Raw genomic sequence first — 20,503 nt, forward strand, 5'->3', positions numbered from 1 at the left:
CTGGTGTTCCTTGTGCTCAGTACCAAAGGTATAAGGAGAGGTGAAGACTGACCATTTCTCTAGTTCCTTCTTTACCACAAACCCGGATGTGATGTGAAGCAGATGGGGTGGAGGGCAGGTAGTGGAATACAAACAGATCGGGACCAAACACCTGTAATCGGAGGTTTGATATAAGTAACCTCCATTTCTTCTTCTTCTTCGAGTGCTGGTCTCTATGCGTATTCCACATGTGGGTGGCTATGACTGGTAAGCAGTATTTAAACAGGAGGGAGGTGCAGGAATGTGGCCAGTACAGAGGTCTGTAATATCACTGTCCCAATGGCTGCATCTGTGGAAGAGGCTTGGACTAAAGCGTAATCCTTCGTGAAGGTGTGGATGGAACACCCGGTAGCCACCCTACAAATGTCCAGTAGAGGTACTTCTCAAAGGGATGCCACTGAGGTTGCCTGTGGTCTAGTGGAATGGGCTCTCATCCCATCTGGGGGAGGGAGCTGGGCTAACTGACAGCGAAGATGATGCAGCCAGAGATCCACTTAGACAGCTTTTTGAGCAGATAACATTTGTCCCCATCATTGCTCTGCTACAAGGATGAATAAGTCCAGGAGTTCTTCTAATTGGTTCTGTTCTTTGTAGGTAAAACCTAAAGCTCATCTGACATGGAGGGGAAAAAAAGCCTCCTCTCCTCATTGGAAGCATAGGGATTTGGAAAGAATACTGGTAAGTAAACTTATCGATTGATGTGAAAGTCAGACACTACCTTTGGGGTGAATTCTGGGCAAAGGGAAGCCTTTTCCTTACGGAATATGGTATGTGGCAGGTTGGCCATGAGTGCTGCCAGTTCACTCACCCTCCTGGCTGACGTGATAGCGACAGGGAAGGCAACCTTCATAAACAGATGGGACATTGAGCATGTAGCCAACGGTTCAAAGGGTATTCTGGTAATTAGTAAAAGAATGAGATTGAGGTCCCACTGTGGTGTTGCACTACTGGTGGGAAGGTCCTAGAGAGACCCTTCAGGAATCTGGTTCTTATCAGGTCAGTAAAACTAGACTAGCCCTTTACCAGAGGGTGGAAGGTACTGATTGCTGCTAGGTGGATCTGAAGCAAGCTGACAGAAAGGCCTGACGTCTTGAGAATGAGAAGGTAGTGTGGAATAGCAGGAACACCTGCTGTGTCTGGAAATAACTAGTTCTGTTACATCCAGGTAGAGAAATACCTCCATGCAGCTAGATGCATCTTCTGGTGGAGTCTTTTCTGGCGTGGTTGAAAAGAGCTTGAATGGCCTCTGAACATGAACGCTTTAGATTTGAAACCCATCCAAATACCAGGCTATGAGGTTTGGGTTGGGATGTCTGATCCCACTGTTCTCTTGAGTTAGCAGAAGTGGGAAGGATTGAATGCTAATGGCAGAGTGGGTTGACACTCTCAGGAGGTTCAGAAACCAAAATTGTCTGGACAGTGGGTGCAATAAAAATGAGTTATGTTTTCTTATGGCAAATTTTCCCCAGAACCTGAGCAGCAGTGGAATGGGAGGAAAGGCATACCTCAGGTGTTCTGTCCATGATAGAAGTCCTGAGCTAGTACTGCTCTGGAGCAGTACTGGCTGACCTTCTTGTTTGTCTGGGAAGTGAACAGGTCCCAGGATGGCATTCCTCACTGAGTGAAGGTTTAGTTTAGGACTGAACTGTGAATCTCCCACTCATGATCTGCGGAGCAGTGTCTGCTGAGATTGTCTGCCAGAGAGTTTTGTGCACTGGGGAAGTACATCATTGAGAGTGTAATGTGATTCTGCAGCTTGCTAGTTGGCACCAGAGTTGCGCACCTTATACTTATGGCTGAGAGGTTTAAGCTGGCCTAAGTCTTTAGGACCTGAGCCTGAGGACTCACCCAGTTTGGAAGGAGTCAAGGAGGGATCCTTTCTTTTGTGATCAGATCTGGAAGTGGATCTGGTTTTGTGTCCGTGAGAGTGTCCCGTCCCTTAGTCTAACGAGAGGCCTGAGACGAGTCCTTAGGCTTTACAGACCTGGTCTCTGCTTCAGAGATCGTGGTCAGAGGGATGCTGCTCGCAGATTTAGGCTGATGTACAGGAGGGTCCTCCCAGCCTGGATTTCACTGGGATCTCCTGGCTTTCTCCATGAGGTGCATCCTCAGTTGAAGCTCTCCTCCCTTTTGGGTTTGGGTAGGGAAGGAGCAGCAGAAGCTGAACTTGGCAGAGACGTGAGCCTCCCCAGGCAATAAGGACAGCGTGGATGGCTGGCGCTGGCAGAGAAGGAACGTGGAACAGAGAGACAGTTCTTAAACCCCAGAACTCTGGGCACAGACCTTCTCCTGGGGGTAGGGAGGGGATTGGGAAGGGTCCCTGAGGTGGGGAAAAACTACTCTATTCTAACTAAAAAGCAACTAGAAAAGCACTCAAACCACTAAAATTCTAAGAACTATTTACAATATGTTTACAGATAAGATGATGAAGCTGCTTCGGACACAGAGGATTCCGACTCAGGCCATGTAGTGGTCAGAAGGAACTGGGGAGGCCGACAGGCCACACCTCACCTTACACCCTGGGTACTGAGCACAAGGAACGCCAGGGAACAGGAGTGGACCAACGGACACTAATTGCCAATTCTCCAGTCTCAGGAGCATGGAGTGCATGTATACCCACATGTGGAATACACACAGGGACCAGCACTCGAAGAAAAACCACCAGAAGACCCCAACAAGGGAAACTAAGAAAAACAAGACTGCACATACTCCAAACCAAAGTATAGTGAAACTAATAGAGCTAGGTACCCATGCAGGAGGGGATAATATTTGGAAAGACCGAAGGCCTGGGTTTCCCTTCAAAAAGCAGATAATCTCCTCTTAGAACAAGGATCATTGCCTTTCAGGCTACTATTAGTAGATAGCGCCAAGGAACAGCTATGAATGGAGACACACACTGATAATAGCAAATAAAAACATAACTACGCATCCTTCACCTTTGTAGCTTAAGTTTTGATACCTTCCTCTAGCTGTGTCCACATGGGACTAAAAGTAAATGGCTTCTTTTTTAAGACAGAACATTGTTTAAATGACACTATAATTAGGATCTCTTTGTTGATCAGGGAGTTACAATTGCTGCCTGCATATTCCAAGGAGTGAAAGATCCTCTAATCTCAAGGAGGTATCAGGTGGAGGTAGCTGTCCTGCAATCATCTCAAATCAGCAAAAGGGACTCATCTAGGGGCTGCAGGCTCTACCTTTGCAGGTGCTACAGCATTGGAGTGGAGGCTCAGGTTATATAAAGTGACCTTAAAATTAGTAGGACATGGTTGCCCACTGTTACAATTGTCCTTGAAATATTCGCTGGAAACAGATTAAGCAACTTCTTGCACAGCGCACAAAGCTGTATAGTCAAATGTCATCTCTCATAATATTCTCCTGTGTCTTCTGCAGCTTGAAGGCAGCCCAACAGCCCAAGTGTTACTTCAGATCATCGTTTTCTATAATACACAATTTTTCCCACCCAAAATACTGATGCAAGAACCTATTCTATTCATGTACTTTGCACCAAGTAATTGTTGGATTTCTAACACGACTTACCTGTAGTACTTATCTTTGATAATAGCATAAATGAGGATCAGTGCTAGAAGGCCATCCAAAACAACAGTTAGTATTTCCAGAGACACAATGGTTGGATCAGAATAAAGCCACCTTGCATCTGCTCTTCCATATTCTTTCCCTAAAAAATTAAACATAACAGTTAATTCCACTACTGGTATAATCAATTCAAGAAGATAACTTCTTAGTGGGTGGGAGAACAGACAATACCGCTCCCCTGCACGGAGGGAAGATTATGCATAACATTTTCAAAAGCACCCAATGGACTTAGGTGATTAAAAATTTTACTCTATGAAAGGATGTTTGACGTGAGCATCCAAGTGCTTCAGAAATAAGATTACCACTGTTTGTTTGCTAAAGTGACGGATTATACACCTCTACCCCGATATAACACGACCCGATAGAACACGAATTCAGATATAACACGGTAAAGCAGCGCTCCGGGGGGCGGGGCTGTGCGCTCTGGCAGAGCAAAGCAAGTTCAGTATAATGCAGTTTCACCTATAACGCGGTAAGATTTTTGGCTCCCGAGGACAGCCATATCGGGGTAGAGGTGTATAGATTTTCTATTTCTTTCAAAGGAAATTTTTCCCTGAATGTAGGCGTCCATGTTCATCAAGTAACTTCTATAGAGAAAACCCCCACAAATCTAGAAAAAGACTTTACTTGTGCTATCTTTATTCCTAAAATACACATGAGGAAGATGAAAAAGCTTGTTAATCACTGGGGATAATGGTGGTTAGACAAATCCTGGAGATTTGTTTCTAGAACTCAGCTATTTCCCCCCCAACACCTTAAAATGAGTCTTATATTTTAGTGCTCCAGGCTAAGGACAGCCAAATTCTGATCTCAGTTACACCCGCAGCCCTACTAGCTATATTAAATGAGGGAAGAATTGGACTCGTTTTCTAGTTTACGTCCACAAGGAATCAACATTTAAATATAGGGTGATCAGATGAGAGGAAGAAAATATCGAGACACATGGGGGGGTGTCACTGGCGGAGCAAAAAAAAAAAAAAAACGGGGAGTGCTGCTGGCGGAGCAAAAAAAACCAAAAAACCCCAGAGTGTCACGAAATATCGGGACAAATTGCGTCCCAACCAAACATCGGTCGGGATGCGTTACAAACGCCTAAATATCGGGACAGTCCGGATTTTATTGGTACATCTGGTCACCCTATTTAAATAAGGCAATAACTGCAAATGGACTGCACACATTTGTCTATAGAGCCAGTTGCCATAATTGAGAGAGAAATAATTTCCTCTAGAGTTGAAGGGGCAGATTCTCTTATACTAAGGTGATGAAGGCCACAGAAATACCTAAGTGGATAGATGCAGAAGTTTCTAATAAAAAAATGTCCTAATGGAAAAGATATTCAATAAATAGGATTCAATATTTAATGACATAACACACACTGGCATCAATGGAGGGAAGAGAACAATCTTTAAAGAAACAAAAGTCAAGTAAGTCAAGCTGGCCTTAAGTGACAGTCTGTATTGAGTTAGAATGACAGAACAGTTCACTAATCTGTTTGATGTACAGGTTTGTGTTCGTTTCTGCAGCGCAAAGACAATTATTCAGTTTTATCAGTTCACGCTACAGTATGTTTATTAACAATGTGGACTGGTGTCTGCAAAAATAGCATTGCAAAGACACAACCATATTTGGGATTGTTTTGAAGTATAGTACAGATGCCCCAAGCGTAAAGGGTTTTGAAAAGAAAATGGTCATAGTCCTGTCTGTCTCACCCTGCATATAAGCTCAATCCTGCACTCTCTGTGCACCCAGGACTCCCATTCTAAGCAATGCATTTTGGGTGCACAAAGATGACACGATCAGGCCCTTTATCAAAACAAACAAAAGATTAAAAACTGAAGTTGTCATTTTGTTCTGTAGCCCTATTATGATAGAAGGGTCACAGATGCTGCATTTTAATTAACAAGACTTCTTTACAGCAAGAACAAATATCAAGAAAATTAGATGTATTAAGTTCCCAAAATGTCAGCTTTAGACTTCATCATGGAGAGAGGGAATATGAAATCAGAATTATGTGGCTCTCTTCATTAAATTAACAAGCAATGCATTAGGCTATTAGCCTTTTCAAAGATGCTGCTCCAGCAGTGCGTTTTTAGCCACTCACATGTCATCAAAAGCAGCATAAACTTACTGCAGAGGAAACTCACAGGCTATTGTATAATCATATTAAACCTTACTAATGCTGAGGTTTTCCTCCTTACTTTCTCAAAGGCACAGTGGTTGCTGGGTTTTATTTTTGGAAACAGATGATTTGGACTAAAGGGGACATTCCCTCAGACCGCCATCGGGGCATAAAGTAAATCAAATGGTTGGATATAAACTACCAGGAGACTCTGGTTCCTCAAAGCTTGTCCTATACATAAAAATGAACAACTCTTCTTCTTTGAGTGACTGTCCACATGAATTCCACTCTTAGTGTGCATACACCCCATGCACATGAAATTAGATTCTTTGGCTACCAGTGTCTGTTGGGGCTGCATATGCGCCCTATGGTTCCTTGTGCCACCACAACCAATCCCCCTACACCTGACAGGTACTCCTGCTGTCATAAAATGAAAATGATACTTACACAGAGAGGCAAATATGTTGTCTGACTCTGCCACTGTTCCTATTAAAGACAGGTACACAAAGGGGCCTTCCTAAGGGGGGAAAGTAAAGCAGAAATATGTTCTAATTTCACTGAAGCAAGACAACATCCATATTAGCACTCAGAATATGGTGTAGGACATTCTAGGAATGTCATAGATTAGATAAGGAAACTATTAATAAATATAGAAATCCCGTGTGTAAACACCTCAGCAGTGCCACATACTGGACATGCCTTTCAATGCATTTTATACAATAATCAACCAGCATGCATTCAAGTAATCTTGTAGTGCCTGAGACCTCTCTGTTTAAAAAAATATGACCATTTTGAGCTGTAAAGTGTCAGCTGTATTATTTTATGTCTACTCTCCACACTTCTTTTCCATTTCCCTCATACGCATAAGCCCCCTATGCAAATACATTGTGGATATGCAACAAATTTGACATCAGAACCAAGACATTTAAACTTGCAAATTTGAACAGGCTACGAAACCCACTTTCCCAAGATCCAGAGTCAACTATAATATAATCTTGCACTTATATCACACCTTCAGTCAGAAAACATCAAAGTATTCCATAAGCATTCAGTCGGTGAGGGAAGGAAGAGAGCTCTGACAGGAGTGCAGTGGCACCAAAAGGAGGAGAGATGGTTAACTGTTAGCCAGGAATGTTTCATAGTAAGCCAGGAAAAACTTGTGAGAAGAACAGTGATAGAGAAGTGAAAGGGAATTGGAGAAAGGAAAGTTACAGAGCATAAGAATGCATGAGAATCAAAGACTGTGATAGCAAAGAAAGACAAACAGCCTGTGAAATCTCCCTGAAAATATAAAGTTGTTTTAAATTCTATCCTTGCACTAACAGCATGAAGGGTATGAACTACTGCCTGACCTCACTCTAGTTAAAATTTAAAAAAAGGTTACCCCATGAGTAAATTCTAAAAATAATCAGTTCTGGTGAGGGCTAAGTCCAGTGGCTAGGACTAGTACCAATGTATTTATATAAAAGCTCTGGAGTTGCGGGGGATCATACCAATGACTACAAGAACAGGGAATGCCATGTCAGCCCCTCTGGAGAAACACCAGTAAGAGACAAGAGGGAACTGTTCTGTCAAATGTAGCATTGGGCAAAGTTCCAGGTTGGCAGCCCTGCAGGATGAAGGTGTCTATTTCTGCCCAGAGCAGTACAGCCCAGACACCAGATGAGCAGGCTTTATTGCAGAGCTGTACCAGCACGCTGCATCCCTGTTCTGGAGGGATCACCTCTAGATAGCATAGGATAATTCATTTATCTTCAATTCTCTGATGAGGTGTTGATTTTTGTGATATCTGACCACTAGGAACTGCAGTGAGACCACCAGTTCATTCTACATCAGAGGTGGGCAAACTACGGCCTGCGGGCCACATCCGGCCCACGGGACCCTCCTGCTTGGGCCCTGAGCTCCTGCCCCAGGAGGCTGGCCTGCGGCCCCTCCCTTGCTGTTCCCCCTCCCTTGCAGCCTCAGCTTGGCCCGCTGGCGGCACAATGCTCTGCGCGGCGGGGCTGCGAGCTCCTGGGGCAGCGCCACTGCAGAGCCTGGCCTGACCCCGTGCTCTGTGCTGCGCAGTGCATGGCTGTAGCGCTGCTAGCCACCAGTGCTCCAGGCAGCATGGTAAGGGGCAGGGCTGGCTCTAGGCACCAGCTGACCAAGCACATGCTTGGGGCGGCACCTTATAAGGGGCAGCCAATGTTGGGGTGGCGGGGGGCGCTCGCGGTGTTTTTGTTCGGCTGGGTGGCACTCAAGGGGTTTTTTTTTTGCTTTAGTGGCGTGGCGATCCGGGGGGCGGGGGGGTTTGGGCGGCCCGGCCCGGCGCTGGGGGGGTTTGGCTGGCGCGGCGCTCCGGGGGTTTGGGCGGCCCGGCTTGGCACTGGGGAGGGGGCGGGTGTTTGGCCGGCGCAGCGCAGCGCTCCGGGGGTTTGGCCGGCGCGGCGCACCGGTGGTTTGGCCGGCCTGGCCCGGCGCGGCACTGGGGGGGTTTGAGTGGCCCGGCCTGGCCCTCCAGGGGGGGAGGGGGTTTGGCTGGCACGGCGCACCAGGGGTTTGGACGGCCCAGCGAGGTGCTGGGGGGGGGCAGGGGTTCGGCGGTGCAGCACTGCGCTCTCCTTTTTTGCCTGGGGCAGCAAAAAAAAGTTAGAGCCGGCCCTGGTAAGGGGGCAGGGAGTGGGGGCGTTGGATAGAGGGCAGGGGAGTTCGGGGTGGTGGTCAGGGGTCGGGGGTGTAGATAGGTGTTGGGGTGGTCAGAGGGTGGGGAACAGGGGGGTTGGATGCGGTGGTGTGGGGGCAGTCAGGGGACAGGGAACGGGGGGGTGGATGGGGCAGAGGTCCCGGGAGTGGGCCGTCAGGGGGCGAGAAGCGGGAGGAGGGGGCGGGCCATGCCTCCCTCCCCTAACCGGCCCTCCATACAATTTCCAAAACCCAATGCAGCCTTTGGGCCAAAAAGTTTGCCCGTCCCTGTTCTACATTCAGAAGGCACTGAACACCTTCATGTGAGAACACCTTTAGGGAATTACAACCTGGGCTGGATTAAAGAAGGTTTTCTAGAGGTCAAAGAGTCCCTCATTAGGACTGTTTAAAACAAACAAAAACAAAAAAAACCCCATAAACATACATGGTTGCATCATGGCAGATTTGGAAAGATGTACTGGATTTGTAACTGAACCATGACAACGATGCACAATTTTCCATTCTGGGCCCTGGCCCCAACCTGACCTCCCAACTGCTTTGCCCAGTATTTTTCCATCCCCTTGCAAGGAATGAGGAGTGAATGACACATGGTAGGGAGAGCCACAACTGTAGGGTTACCATATTGCAGTCCTGGAAAAGGGTGCCACTCCAAGGGGCCCGGCCCCGCTCCAACTCTGCCCCTTCCCCAAAGTCCCCGCCCCAACTCCGCCCCCTCCCCTGAACGCTCCGCCCCCCTGCTCCTCCCCCTCCCCTGCTTCCCACGAATCAAATGTTCGCGGGAAGCCTGAAACAGGCAGGAAGGCAGGCAGCAGATAAGCTGGGGCTGCGGCAGCGGGGGGAGCGTGAGTACGCGCAGCCCAGTCTGGCCCCCCCGGTTGAGCGGCTCCCTCCAGCGGCTGGCCAAGAAGCTCTAGCCCCGGTGGCTCTGGGCTGTTCCTCACTGGCTCAGCTGCAGCTCCTGAAGCCCTGGATCGCAGGCTCTCCTCCCATAAGCTTTCTATAGTCCAAGCTTTGCCTACAGAGAAGCTGACTATGGGGGTTGCGGGGGGAGCTATGGTGCCGAACACCCCCCTCGCCGGGCCCCCCAGGCGGGGGGTGAGGTGACACCCCCACGTACCCCGGGCCGGGCCGAGCCCAGCCCAGGTCCGTGTCCCTTTAAGAGCGGGGCCTGGCTGAGCCGAGCCGGCGGGGGGTAGCTCCGCTCCCTGCTGCAGGCTGATGCCGGAGCCTGGGCTGAGAGCCCCGCTCGTCTCCTGCACCAGCTCCGGGCGGGGCTTTGCTGTGGCTCCCCCATTCCCCCAGAGCCGGGCTGCCCCACGGTAGGGGCGGGTTGCTTGAGGCAGGGCAGGACCCAGTGGCACCGAGGGCTGAACAGGCCCAGCAGGGCGATGCGGGGGCTGCTGGAGGGAGAAGCTGGGGAAGGGGTGGCATGGCCTCAACCTCCTGGGGCTGCCTGCCCCGCGGAGGAGGTAGAGGGGCGCAAGCCGCGGCAGGACCCAAAACCACCGGGGGAGGGGATCTGGGGCCAGACCGGGGAGGCAGGAGCAGCCCTGGGGGTGCTGGGCGGGTGCAGGGCAGAGCCCTGGGAGAGCCCCAGCCCCGTGGTGGGCGAGGGGAGCCCCAGGCAGGGGGAGCCGGGCCGCCCGCACCCATCTCTCGTGGCCGCTCCATGCTGCTCCCGGTACTGCTTTCTGCCAGCGCAGCTGCCCTGTCAGCTGCTTTTGGGTCTTTAAACAGCCGTCCGGGGGGGAAATCCCGGACATTTTTAGCTTTTTACAAATTCCCCCCAGACGGCTATTTAAAGACCCAAAAGCCGGACATGTCCGGGGAAATCCGGACGTATGGTAACCCTACACAACTGCATCAGCAACTGTTCTTCATACACCTGCTGCAGAGAGGGAAAGGCAGGAAGAGAAAGTCACAGGGGCTGGCAAAAGAACAGGAAGTCACCAAATCTAAGGCAAAGCAGCACTCTCTGACTCTCCATGGCCAGTCTTCTGTCCATCCATATTGAACATAACAAGTAGGAAAGCAGCAAAGGGAAACCCGTGTACCCAACAGCAAAGACAAAAATACAACATTTACAATATGGCTGAATTACTATTGTTATAAATGCACAACATTCTCATCATTCCACTCCCAGCTTTAACACAGGAGGGTTTTTGTGCATAATTTGATTATATTTCAAATCTATCATTAAGTATGTTTTTGATTGACTCTCAGATGAGGTGCTCAGGTACTACAGTGATGGAGGCCATATAAATTCCTAGATTAGATTGTTTAGTTTAGAAATCCTGTCAGTAAAGTTCACTTTAATTTCTGATGACATGATAAAGCGCCCCCCGAACCTGAGGTTCCTATTCTCAGAGACCCCTGTTCTTTAAATACAATTCTGTGCAGCAGCTGCACCTTCATTAGCAAAACTGAACAAGAACACAGAATAAACTGTATTTTGAAAAAGGAATCCAGAAAAACAGAGGGATACTCTTGTAAATGTTTTAAAGCAGATATTGGGTCAATTACGAAAACTGATCAAGCAAACTGTTCTACTTAAAATGAAGTATTATTAGTCCCTTGTGCATATATTAGTAAGCTATATCCCTGCCCTTCTAATATTTTTAAAACCCACATGGCTAAATATTTTTTCTAATTATATGTCAGTGATATTTTAGTATTGCTAAGTCACATTCCAAAACTCAAGCAGTAATAAAATTATTAGAACGGAAAAGGACAATAGTAGAATGGTTGGCTCACTGCTGGTGCATCCCCTTGTGGCTGGGCACAGCGTAGCTGCTCTTTCACCTCTAGGATTTCCTGTTGATGGCTGCTCCAGTCCTGTGGCAATCTGCCTCTTCTCGCAACTTGGGCCCCTGGCCAGTTCACATTTTAGTTCTACCCCTTCTGGGGTTATAGAGAATCCAACGATAATCCTTACAAAAGGTCTTCAGCCCCGGGTCCTCACATCCTCCTCTCAGGGTTCTCAGTTGAGTTTATTCCCATTGCAGGGGCTTCCTGTCACCTCACCAGTGGTTGGTAGGGGAACCCCAGCCGCCCTGCTACAGTGGATTCCAGCCAAGGTCTGCTCTGTCGAGCGACTCCCTTCTGCTGCCTCCCTGGAGTTCCTCCTACCGTAGCCTGTCAGCAGGTCTCTTCCACAGCCACTCTAAGTTCACCCTTTTTTCAGAGCCAGGACTCGCAAGGGTCTCCCCGGAATCCCCTAATAAATCTCACTCCAAAAGTACAAACTTAAACCAACTTCTGCCCTCCTCAGTATTGGCCTTTCATGTCTCAAATTCTCCTTGCTCTGTTCCTCCATCGAACACCTGCCAGGTCTCTCTCACCTGCCACACCTTGCCCTTTTATCAGGGTGGCACACCACTGCAGCCTGCTCCACCTCCCGTACTGCTCTGTGTCTCTCCTGCCAGACTTCTCTACTTAGGGAAGGATTCCAGGGCCAACTTTCTCCCTGGGCTTCCTCCTCTGCCCGCCTAACCTCTCCACTCTCTAGTTCCAGAGAGTTTCTCCCTACAGCTCCCTTCTGCTCCAGACTCCCTTTCTTTATAGTCATCACCCAACTCCTCCTTCAGCTGGGCTTTAATTAACCCTGGCCCACTCTCTAGGTGCAACAAGGTGGGTTAATTGGCCTTTCAGGCCCACATTAATCCTTTCAGAGGCAGGATGGTGTATATATCCCAACACAAAAATGTCAACCCATTGCCCACTTTGTCATCAGACCTCATTAAAACAGATCTAGCCATTTCACTTGTGGTTTATTTTATTTATATGCTGCAACTGGTACTCTTTGTGAAACAAAAGCAATGAAAAAAAACACCTGATCTCAATATTAAACTTCTAGTAACACTGAAATATGACCTGCATTTTAAACGCACGACCCTAGTGAACAGACTGATTTTCTGTTGGGAGAGATGAGGGAAGGAATTCAGGGCCTGAGCTACCATACAAGAAGACACAAGATGCCAGGACATCATCGTTGGACGTGACAGACAGACATACCATACAAGAAGACAGGTGGCTTCTCATAGCAGCAGTGTGCTTTAGCATCAGATCAGCCAGGATCCAGGCCATATATATCAAATAGTTTACTTACCATTCCTGCCAATGCATCTCACACAGTACCATCTCCGTTCAGACAAATGGGCAAGGATGTTGATTGTGTGCCATCCAAAGACTTAATCTGATGCAGCTCTTAAGGACTGCCACTATGTGACAGCACTGAGCTGAGAAGCAGCGATCACTATGAAGATCTAGGAGTGGTAGCTGTGTTAGTCTGTATCATCACCTCCTTTGTCAGCGATAGTCAGCCTTTTTGATTATGATGTCAGAGTTGTTCCTGAGGCTGTGGATGGCATTGTGTTCTGCACGGCTGAGGTTAAAAACTATTTCCCTATGCTAATTTCCGCCCCTACTGTTACTCACACCTTCTTGTCAACTGTTTGAAATGGGCCATCCTGATTATCACTACAAACGTTTTTTTCCTCCTGCTGATAATATCCCACCTTAATTGATTAGAGTCGTTAGAGTTGGTATGGCAACCCCATCTTTTCATGTTCTCTGTATATATATCTTCCTACTGTATTTTCCACTCCATGCATCTGATGAAGTAGGTTTTATCTCACGAAAGCTTATGCCCAAATAAATTTGTTAGTCTCTAAGGTGCCACAAGTACTCCTCGTTCTTTTTATGAAGATCTAATCTTTCATATTTATCTTTAGGTTTTTATTTGAATGTTGATAAGCTCAACCCCTATTGGCAGCTGATGAAACAGTCCAAGAAGGTGGAAAGGCTCTGAGGGCACAAGAAAGAGGAATGAGGGGAAGGGAATGAGACGATTCAAGGGATTACTAATGAAATAGGGAACCTTTCACCTGTAGGCCTTTGGTTTGACTCTAACCCAGATCAGCAAGGAACTGAAAATTTATTACAAATCAGTTTGCTGTTTGGAGGTCTACAGGGAATGAGCAAGGAACCTTAATCTGTTACCTACCCCCAAAACCATCACAAATTACACCTTCACCAGAGGTGCCAAGCACTGAATGAGCATGAAAACTTTTGCACACATAAAAACGGTCCTTTTAGGGAATAGGGTCCTCAGTTTAGGGATGCTTTTAGACAACCCCCCCCCCCCAAGCTGCTGTATGTCAACAGCATTACAGCAGTAACCCAGGCAGCTTTTTGCCATCTGTGACTTGCTAGGAGGTTCTGACCTGTCCTTTTGGATGCAGACTTTGTAACTGTTATCCAGGATTTTGCTACCTCAAGATTAGACTATTGCATTGTGCTCTAGGTGGAGCAACACTTGAAAACCATTTGGAGACCGAAACAGGTTCAAAACGTAGCAGCTCACTCACTGAATGGGAATTCACACTGGGAGCATGACACCAGTGCTCCAGGATCTGTGTTGGCTGCCAACTGGCCTCTGATTGAAGTTTAAGATGTTGGTTATGACCCATAAAGCTCTAAGCAGTGGGACTGGCCTATCCGAGGGATCGCCTCTCTCCCTGTGCCATGCCATCACAGCTGCTGTCAGGAGAGATGTTCAAGCTGAGATCTCCTTTGTTATAACAGTGTGGGAGGCTGGCAGGGCGTTCTCTGTGAGGGCTCCAGGACTCTGGAATTTGCTCCTCACCTTGGTCCAAAGAAGCCCAAATTTGATGACTTTTTGGTCATACAGCAAGAGACATCTGTTTGACTGGGGGTTTTGAGAGGGCTGAAGATATGCTTCCTAGCCAATGAAGGGATAGAAAAGAGTTTCTGTAGGTGACATAATGCGATCCTGGGATGCATAAACGGGGAAATCTCAAGTAGGAGTAGAGAGATTATTTTACCTCTGAATTTAGCACTGGTGCAACTGCTGCTGGAATAGCGTGTCCAGTTCTGGTGCCCACAATTCAAGAAGGATGCTGATAAATTGGAGAGGGTTCAGAGAAGAGCCACAAGAAGGATTACAAAACATGCCTTATAGCGATAGACTCAAATCTGTTTAGGTTAACAAAGAGATGGTTAAGGGGTGACTGTAAGTACCTTCATTGGGAACAAATATATAATAATGGGCCCTTCAATCTATCAGGGAAAGGTATAACATGATCCAATGGCTGTAAGTTTAAGATAGACAAATTCAGACTAGAAATAAGGCATACATTTTTAAAGGTGAGAGTAATTAACCACATGAACCAATTACCAAAGATCACAGTGGATTCTCCATAACTGACCATTTTTAAATGTATGTTCTTCTAAAAGATATGCTCTAGGGTTTATTTTGGGAAAATTTTATGGCCTGTGTTATACAGGAGGTCAGACTAGATGATCACCATGGTCCCTTCTGGCCTTAGAATCTCTGAATCTATATTCAGAACAACAACTGCCTCCACAAGCAGAAATTTCTATAACCCCAAAAAAGAAGAGAGAGAAAGAGATTCTATAAAGTCCACTAGGGACTATGTTATTGCCAATCCAATTAATGTGGAAGGCACTCAGATACCTAGAAAACATAGCCTAGAACAGGGTAGGTGGAACTCAGAGAAGACTGCCGGCTTCCCCTTACTACCTCTTCCACGCAGTAGTTCAGCCCTGAGCAAAAGGAAGGAAGGGATGGGAGTTAACATCATCAGGTTGTGGGGAAGAAAGGAGAGGAGCAGAGCAGTGCCCAATCTCATGGCCCCCAGTGCAGGCTGTAGGGGAGCACTGAAAGATGCAGTGCGGGCTTACATAAACAAACGTTCTTCAGATGTTTATGTCCCATGTGCCTGCTCATAATTTGAACTTAGTTGACAGTGATGGATAACATTCCTTGGAAATTGCTCAATCATTACAATCTGTGCATTTCCTCACCATGTCACTAGCAAATCTTAAAGGAGCATGTTGCTATGAGATCAAAGCCACTTTCTGGAACTAGTAGGATGGCAGGTGGAGTTCTGTGAAAGCAACTGACTATCAGCTGAAAAGTTTTCTGGATGCTTTGTTAAAGATGTGTAAAATATTGATATCAACCAAGTCTGAACTCTATAAAAATCTGTCCACAGTATTAAATGGAGTGTTGCCCTGCACATTCACAGCCTGATTTTCAAAGGTAATGAGCAACTTCAGCTCCCACTGAAGTCAGTGAGACTTTTGAAAATCAGGACATAATTACGTGCTATGGGCAAGATGCATTTGCTGAAGTGACCCATTACCCGTAAGATATTGAACAGTGCTTGGATTCATGGATCTGTCTCAGGACTTAGTGATGCAAGTCATGATGTGCTACAGAAGCACAGAGAAACTGACTGTATGTGTTTTGGTTGATGTCTCAGACACAATAAAAGAGCTGAATATAACATTTTGATTTCCTGAGACAAGTGAAAAGCGAAAGGCTGTTTGATTACAAAAGACATACGTGGTACAAATCTCAAACACCTAGTGATTTTTCCAGTGCTTGGCTGGATACAAGAACTAGTCTCACTTGAGTGTTTTCAGATACCCTCTAAATTTCAGCAAGAGTTAGGATTTATCTGTAATATCAAGTGAAGCAGTAAACTTTCTGTGGAAGAACAACAGAGTTCTCAGTAAGTTTGTCTAATCAATTAATATATGGAGATATACCTATCTCATAGAACTGGAAGGGACCCTGAAAAGTCATTGACTCCAGCCCCCTGCCTTTACTAGCAGGACCAAGTACTGATTTTGCCCCAGAGCCTGAAGAGGCCCCCTCAAAGATTGAACTCACAACCCTGGGTTTAGCAGACCAATGCTCAAACCTCTGAGCTATCCCTCCCTTAAACAAGCTAACCACTGAGCTATCCATCCCTTAAACAAATCATTCTGACTTTTGACTTGAAACTGACAGAGCAACTACAAAGCCCTAAGAAGATGACACAGCCTACCAGTTCGACCACCACTAGGTGTTTTTAATTTTCTTCTGAAGAAAAGATTGCAGCAAGTTTTCCCCCACACACCTGTCCGGTATGGTGGGTGCAGCTTGTTGAGTGGGCGCATTGACTTGGCTTCTGCAGAATGAAGTATTTTAAAATGTAAAACTGATCAAATCCTACCCGAAGCCTAGTGACTGAAGAGACTGAGGACTTGTAAGACCAGCAGCAAACCATGGTGTCTCCAAACTCTTGCCCAGGGTAGTCAGATTTATAGGACCATGGCCATTAATAAAGTAGGACCCGGCCCTCTGACAGCTGGAGTTACTGCCTGTGTCTGCGGGCGGCTGAAATATTGAACAGCCAGTACTGAGGAGTAATAGTGGGAGGCAGCGTCTGTGCCAGGAGAGTAGTTTGCCAATGAAGCGGAGACACGGGGGTGTATTTACCACGCGGAGGGCAGCGGTGTTTTGTTTGTTGGGGGGGCGGGGAAGTACTTCTGGCAAAATGCCTCAGGCTGGGTCTGGCTCACACCCGCCTGTGTTGGGCTGCGGTAGGGAAGCCACGTCCCCCCCATTCCTCACTGCAGCGCCCCCTTTTCTCACCAGCCCCAAACCCCAGAACAGCCCCCTTTCCTCTCCCGCTCCCCCACTATGGGCCCGGCCATTCCCTCCCTCCCTGAGCCCCGGGCCCGCACTCACCAGCGTGCAATGCACCAGCACGTCGTAGCAGAGCCAGCCCAGCACCCAGCGATCCGCCGGGGCGCAGCGCCCGCCCAGCCTCCGGCCCAGCGCCCAGGCCAGGCCCAGCTGCACCGCGCACACCGCCAACGAGCCCGCCACCGCCGCGCCGAACAGCGGGGGAGCTGCGGCCCCGCGCCCGGCCATACCGTGCTCACCTGGCGGCCACGGCAGCGACTCCCACCCCCGCAGTGCAGCCCCAGGGCGGGCACCGCCAGGGACAGGGGGCGGGGCCCGGCCACCCTGCGGCAGCTCCGGGCACGGGGGGAAGACACTGCCAGCCTGCGGCAGTCCCGGACCCAGAGAGGCAGGGGCACTGCCAGCCTGCGACAGCCCTGGCCACAGAGAGAGATGGGGGGGGCTGTTAGGGTTATGGGCACCCACCAGCTGCCTTGGGCAGGAGGGTGGGAAGGTGGCTATGGGGTGTCACTGTCTGCAGAAAGGCTCATACAGATTGGGTTTGATAGTATCAAATTCAAGCGTAAAGAAAAAAAGTCCCAGGGGGAGTTGAAAAAGGACAATGTGTGGTGATAGAGACTGACACAGTGCCGTCCCTAACTGAGGCTGCTATCCTGACAATCAGAGGCTGAAAGGCCTCTTGTCCCACTGTCTGGAATACAAGCTTTAGCCTGAGCTTGTCTCTGCCCAGAAATTGCACAGGGCATACAGGCCATAGAATTTCCTCCAGCCATTCCTGCTTTGAGCCCACTATCTTGTGACTGAGCTAGTACATTTCTTTTAGGATAGCCACTTTTAGGATCCACACTCGATCACACCCAGTCTGTTTAGTCCATATCCTATCTCCAGCAGTACTAGATGTTTTCAAGTGAACAAGTATCAGGGGGTAGCCGTGTTAGTCTGTATCTACAAAAACAACAAGGAGTCTGGTGGCACCTTAAAGACTAACAGATTTATATGGGCATAAGCTTTCGTGAGTAAAAACCTCACTTCTTCGGATGCATCAAGTGAACAAAACTCACTTCACCTCAGGGCAAGTTTCATTTTATAGGTACCTACTGTATCATAATCCTACTAGCTCTTCATCTGTATCTAATTAATTGTACAGACATTTGCCATCAACTTATGCTTCTATTTTCCCTTAACCAAATAGAAAGACAATGTGATTGCATGTTAACTAGGTACTCCAGTTCAGCTTGTGGTTGACCAATAGAGTAATATAAATGCTTTAGGCTTAGGGACCAATATTTATTTTAGTGCAGGAAAATACTCTAATTTTTCCATTTGATACATTGCCATTTAATTGTTAGTTATTTTTTTCACTTGGCTATTGATGCTCCTGAGTTCATCTGTAACATCCTTACCTTGTCCACTTGTAAGTCCTTGTTAAAGACCCACTCCTGCCATACTGCTTAAAGTGAATCTAATTTGTCTGGTTTTGTTCCCCTTCCCCCAACCTCCCTCTCTCTGTGTCTGTCCTTAGATTGTGAGCTCCTCAGAGCAGAGTCCATGAGAGTTTAGAAAGCTCCTTTCACATAGCGGGCATTAATGTTAAGTAAATAAGGTGATTTGAGAGACTTTCCCCTAGTGTCACTGAGGGCAGAGGCCTTGCTTCTCAGGGTACACGAGCCCTTTCAAGCCATTTTAGTAGGAGACAAATTTAGAGAGCAGAGGGTGGTCCTAAAGGAGTTACACTGCCATCAAAAGCAGTTTTCCAAATGCAAGAGTACAGTATAAAAGTCTTATGAGGTGTCATTAATCCTGGAGTTAAAATCCCATTAGTTAATTTCTCACACCATGCCTTCATCAAGATAGAGGACCTGGCACTGCAATTAAATTAGAAGGAACCATATTTGTCTACTAACTTGGATGTGGAAACAGAAGGCACAAAGGACCGAACAGTAGTGCAGACTGTAGAGTTGGCCTTATCTGCTCAAGTCTTGTAAATCCTAGTGTAAAAGAATGGCCTGGTGGGAAAATATGTACAAGTTGACCATGGGTTCCAGACTTTAGTCCCCTATGTACTACTATAGCTATTGCAAAAACCTGAAGCATCTGGCATTCAACATGGATACCAACTAGGCCTGAAGAGGGATGTCTCCAGCTGGATGTCAGGACCAGGATCAGCAAGCAAAGGGGAACTCACTTGGGAAAACTGTGTAGCAGCTCAGACTACATGCAGGGTGATTTGCTGTACCATAGTTCTATATCATTTCATATACCACTTTCATTATTATTGAGTACGTTACAGTAGTGTAACTAGGATCACAATTAATATCTGTCTCACAAGGGTCATTCTCATCCTTTCTGCATGGGGAAGGCTGTAAGTGCAGCATAGTGCAGTTTTGCTTTGGCAGTTTTTTTTTTTTTTTTTTTTAAATATACACACAGTTACGTAGGGGTTAGGAGTTCATTCCAGTGTCTCAGACCAACCCCTGAGAAAAGTCTCCGACCTAGATGAGCTTTACCCATATGGTTAAAGTTCCCCTGTGCCTGAGAAGCAGACTTGACAACCACGCTTCTTCATCCCAGAGCTAAGCAATCTCACAGGTACTTGGCTCCGCACCACGGAGCAGCTTAAAGATAAGAAACAAGACCTTGAACTTGACCTGCTATTTCATGGGAAGCCAATGTTAAGAGTGACAGAAAGGTTTGATGGGCTTGTGATAAGCCTGGGTTGGTGAGGGAAGATGTAGTAGTTTTTTTCTGCCACTTGGAGTTTTCTAAGGCTGATGACTTCATGTCCAGGTACGTTGCACTGCTGTAGTCCAACTAGGAGGAGACAAGAACCTGAATAACTGGGGCTGTTTATTGTCCATGATAGGATGGAGTTTCTTAGCCAGCCAGAGATGAGAGGAAGCACTAAACTCTCAGGTAGCAGTGAGAGACTATCAGCAAGGAATCCAGGAATCTCTAAACTATGGATTGATTCAGTTCACATCAATATTTCTTCAGCTAAACCACCAGTTGGGGTATTGGCCAGACTAAAACTGCTTTGCAGATCAGGAAATCCCTGAACACTAATCTCAATACCTGAGTTCCAACTTGTTGCAATGTATCTCATACCTTCATCCCAGCAGACTGGTTGTGTGGTTACCATGTGGCTGGCAGGTTTTGAGAGACCAACCAATTCCATGCCCGTGGCCCACCCCCTGCCCAAAAAGTCTTTCCCATAGAGAGAACCAGAAAGATTTACTTGACACTAAAGATGCCTCGACTCTTGAGTTCTTTAGAAAGGTGTGTAGGGTGACAAACCTAGAACACTATCTCAATGCCAGGAACTCCAATAGCTCAAGCCCCAATTGGACAAGGCTGGCACTAGAGCCATACAGGTTTGATCTTTGCTACTCTTAGAGTCAGACTGCTCTCATTGTCAAGAAGCAGACTCCCAACTTAGCTATGTTCTGTGGAGGATGGTCAACAAAAACCAACTATGGTGAAAGGCTGCTAGCATACACAATTACCATCAGTACTCTCAGAAGAGAGGATCCTCTGTAGGT

General features: G+C 47.2%; 2 protein-coding genes across 3 annotated transcripts in view; one reads left to right on the forward strand and one right to left on the reverse strand.

Moving 5' to 3' along the window:
• ARL11 (ADP ribosylation factor like GTPase 11) overlaps nucleotides 1-3,567 on the forward strand; it is a 21,652-nt gene extending 18,085 nt beyond the window's left edge. The window contains exon 2 of the transcript XR_008443352.1: nucleotides 634-3,567. The gene's annotated coding sequence lies outside the window, so the exon portion shown is untranslated. The remainder of the gene's footprint in view (nucleotides 1-633) is intronic.
• Nucleotides 1-17,197, reverse strand: part of EBPL (EBP like) — a 19,074-nt gene extending 1,877 nt beyond the window's left edge. The window contains exons 1-4 of one of the 2 annotated variants that reach the window (XM_054015015.1): nucleotides 17,007-17,197; nucleotides 16,393-16,443; nucleotides 6,203-6,272; nucleotides 3,580-3,718 (exon numbers count right to left, since the gene is read on the reverse strand). In XM_054015015.1, the coding sequence (XP_053870990.1) occupies nucleotides 3,580-3,718; nucleotides 6,203-6,272; nucleotides 16,393-16,443; nucleotides 17,007-17,192 (446 nt within the window). In that variant the 5' untranslated portion in view covers nucleotides 17,193-17,197. The remainder of the gene's footprint in view (nucleotides 1-3,579; nucleotides 3,719-6,202; nucleotides 6,273-16,392; nucleotides 16,444-17,006) is intronic. The other variant, XM_054015025.1, reaches the window with a different exon arrangement.
• Between the last annotated feature and the right edge of the window lie 3,306 nt (nucleotides 17,198-20,503).

The sequence above is a fragment of the Malaclemys terrapin genome, chromosome 1, assembly GCF_027887155.1.
Source record: "Malaclemys terrapin pileata isolate rMalTer1 chromosome 1, rMalTer1.hap1, whole genome shotgun sequence".
In the NCBI taxonomy this organism is placed as follows: Eukaryota; Metazoa; Chordata; order Testudines; family Emydidae; genus Malaclemys; species Malaclemys terrapin.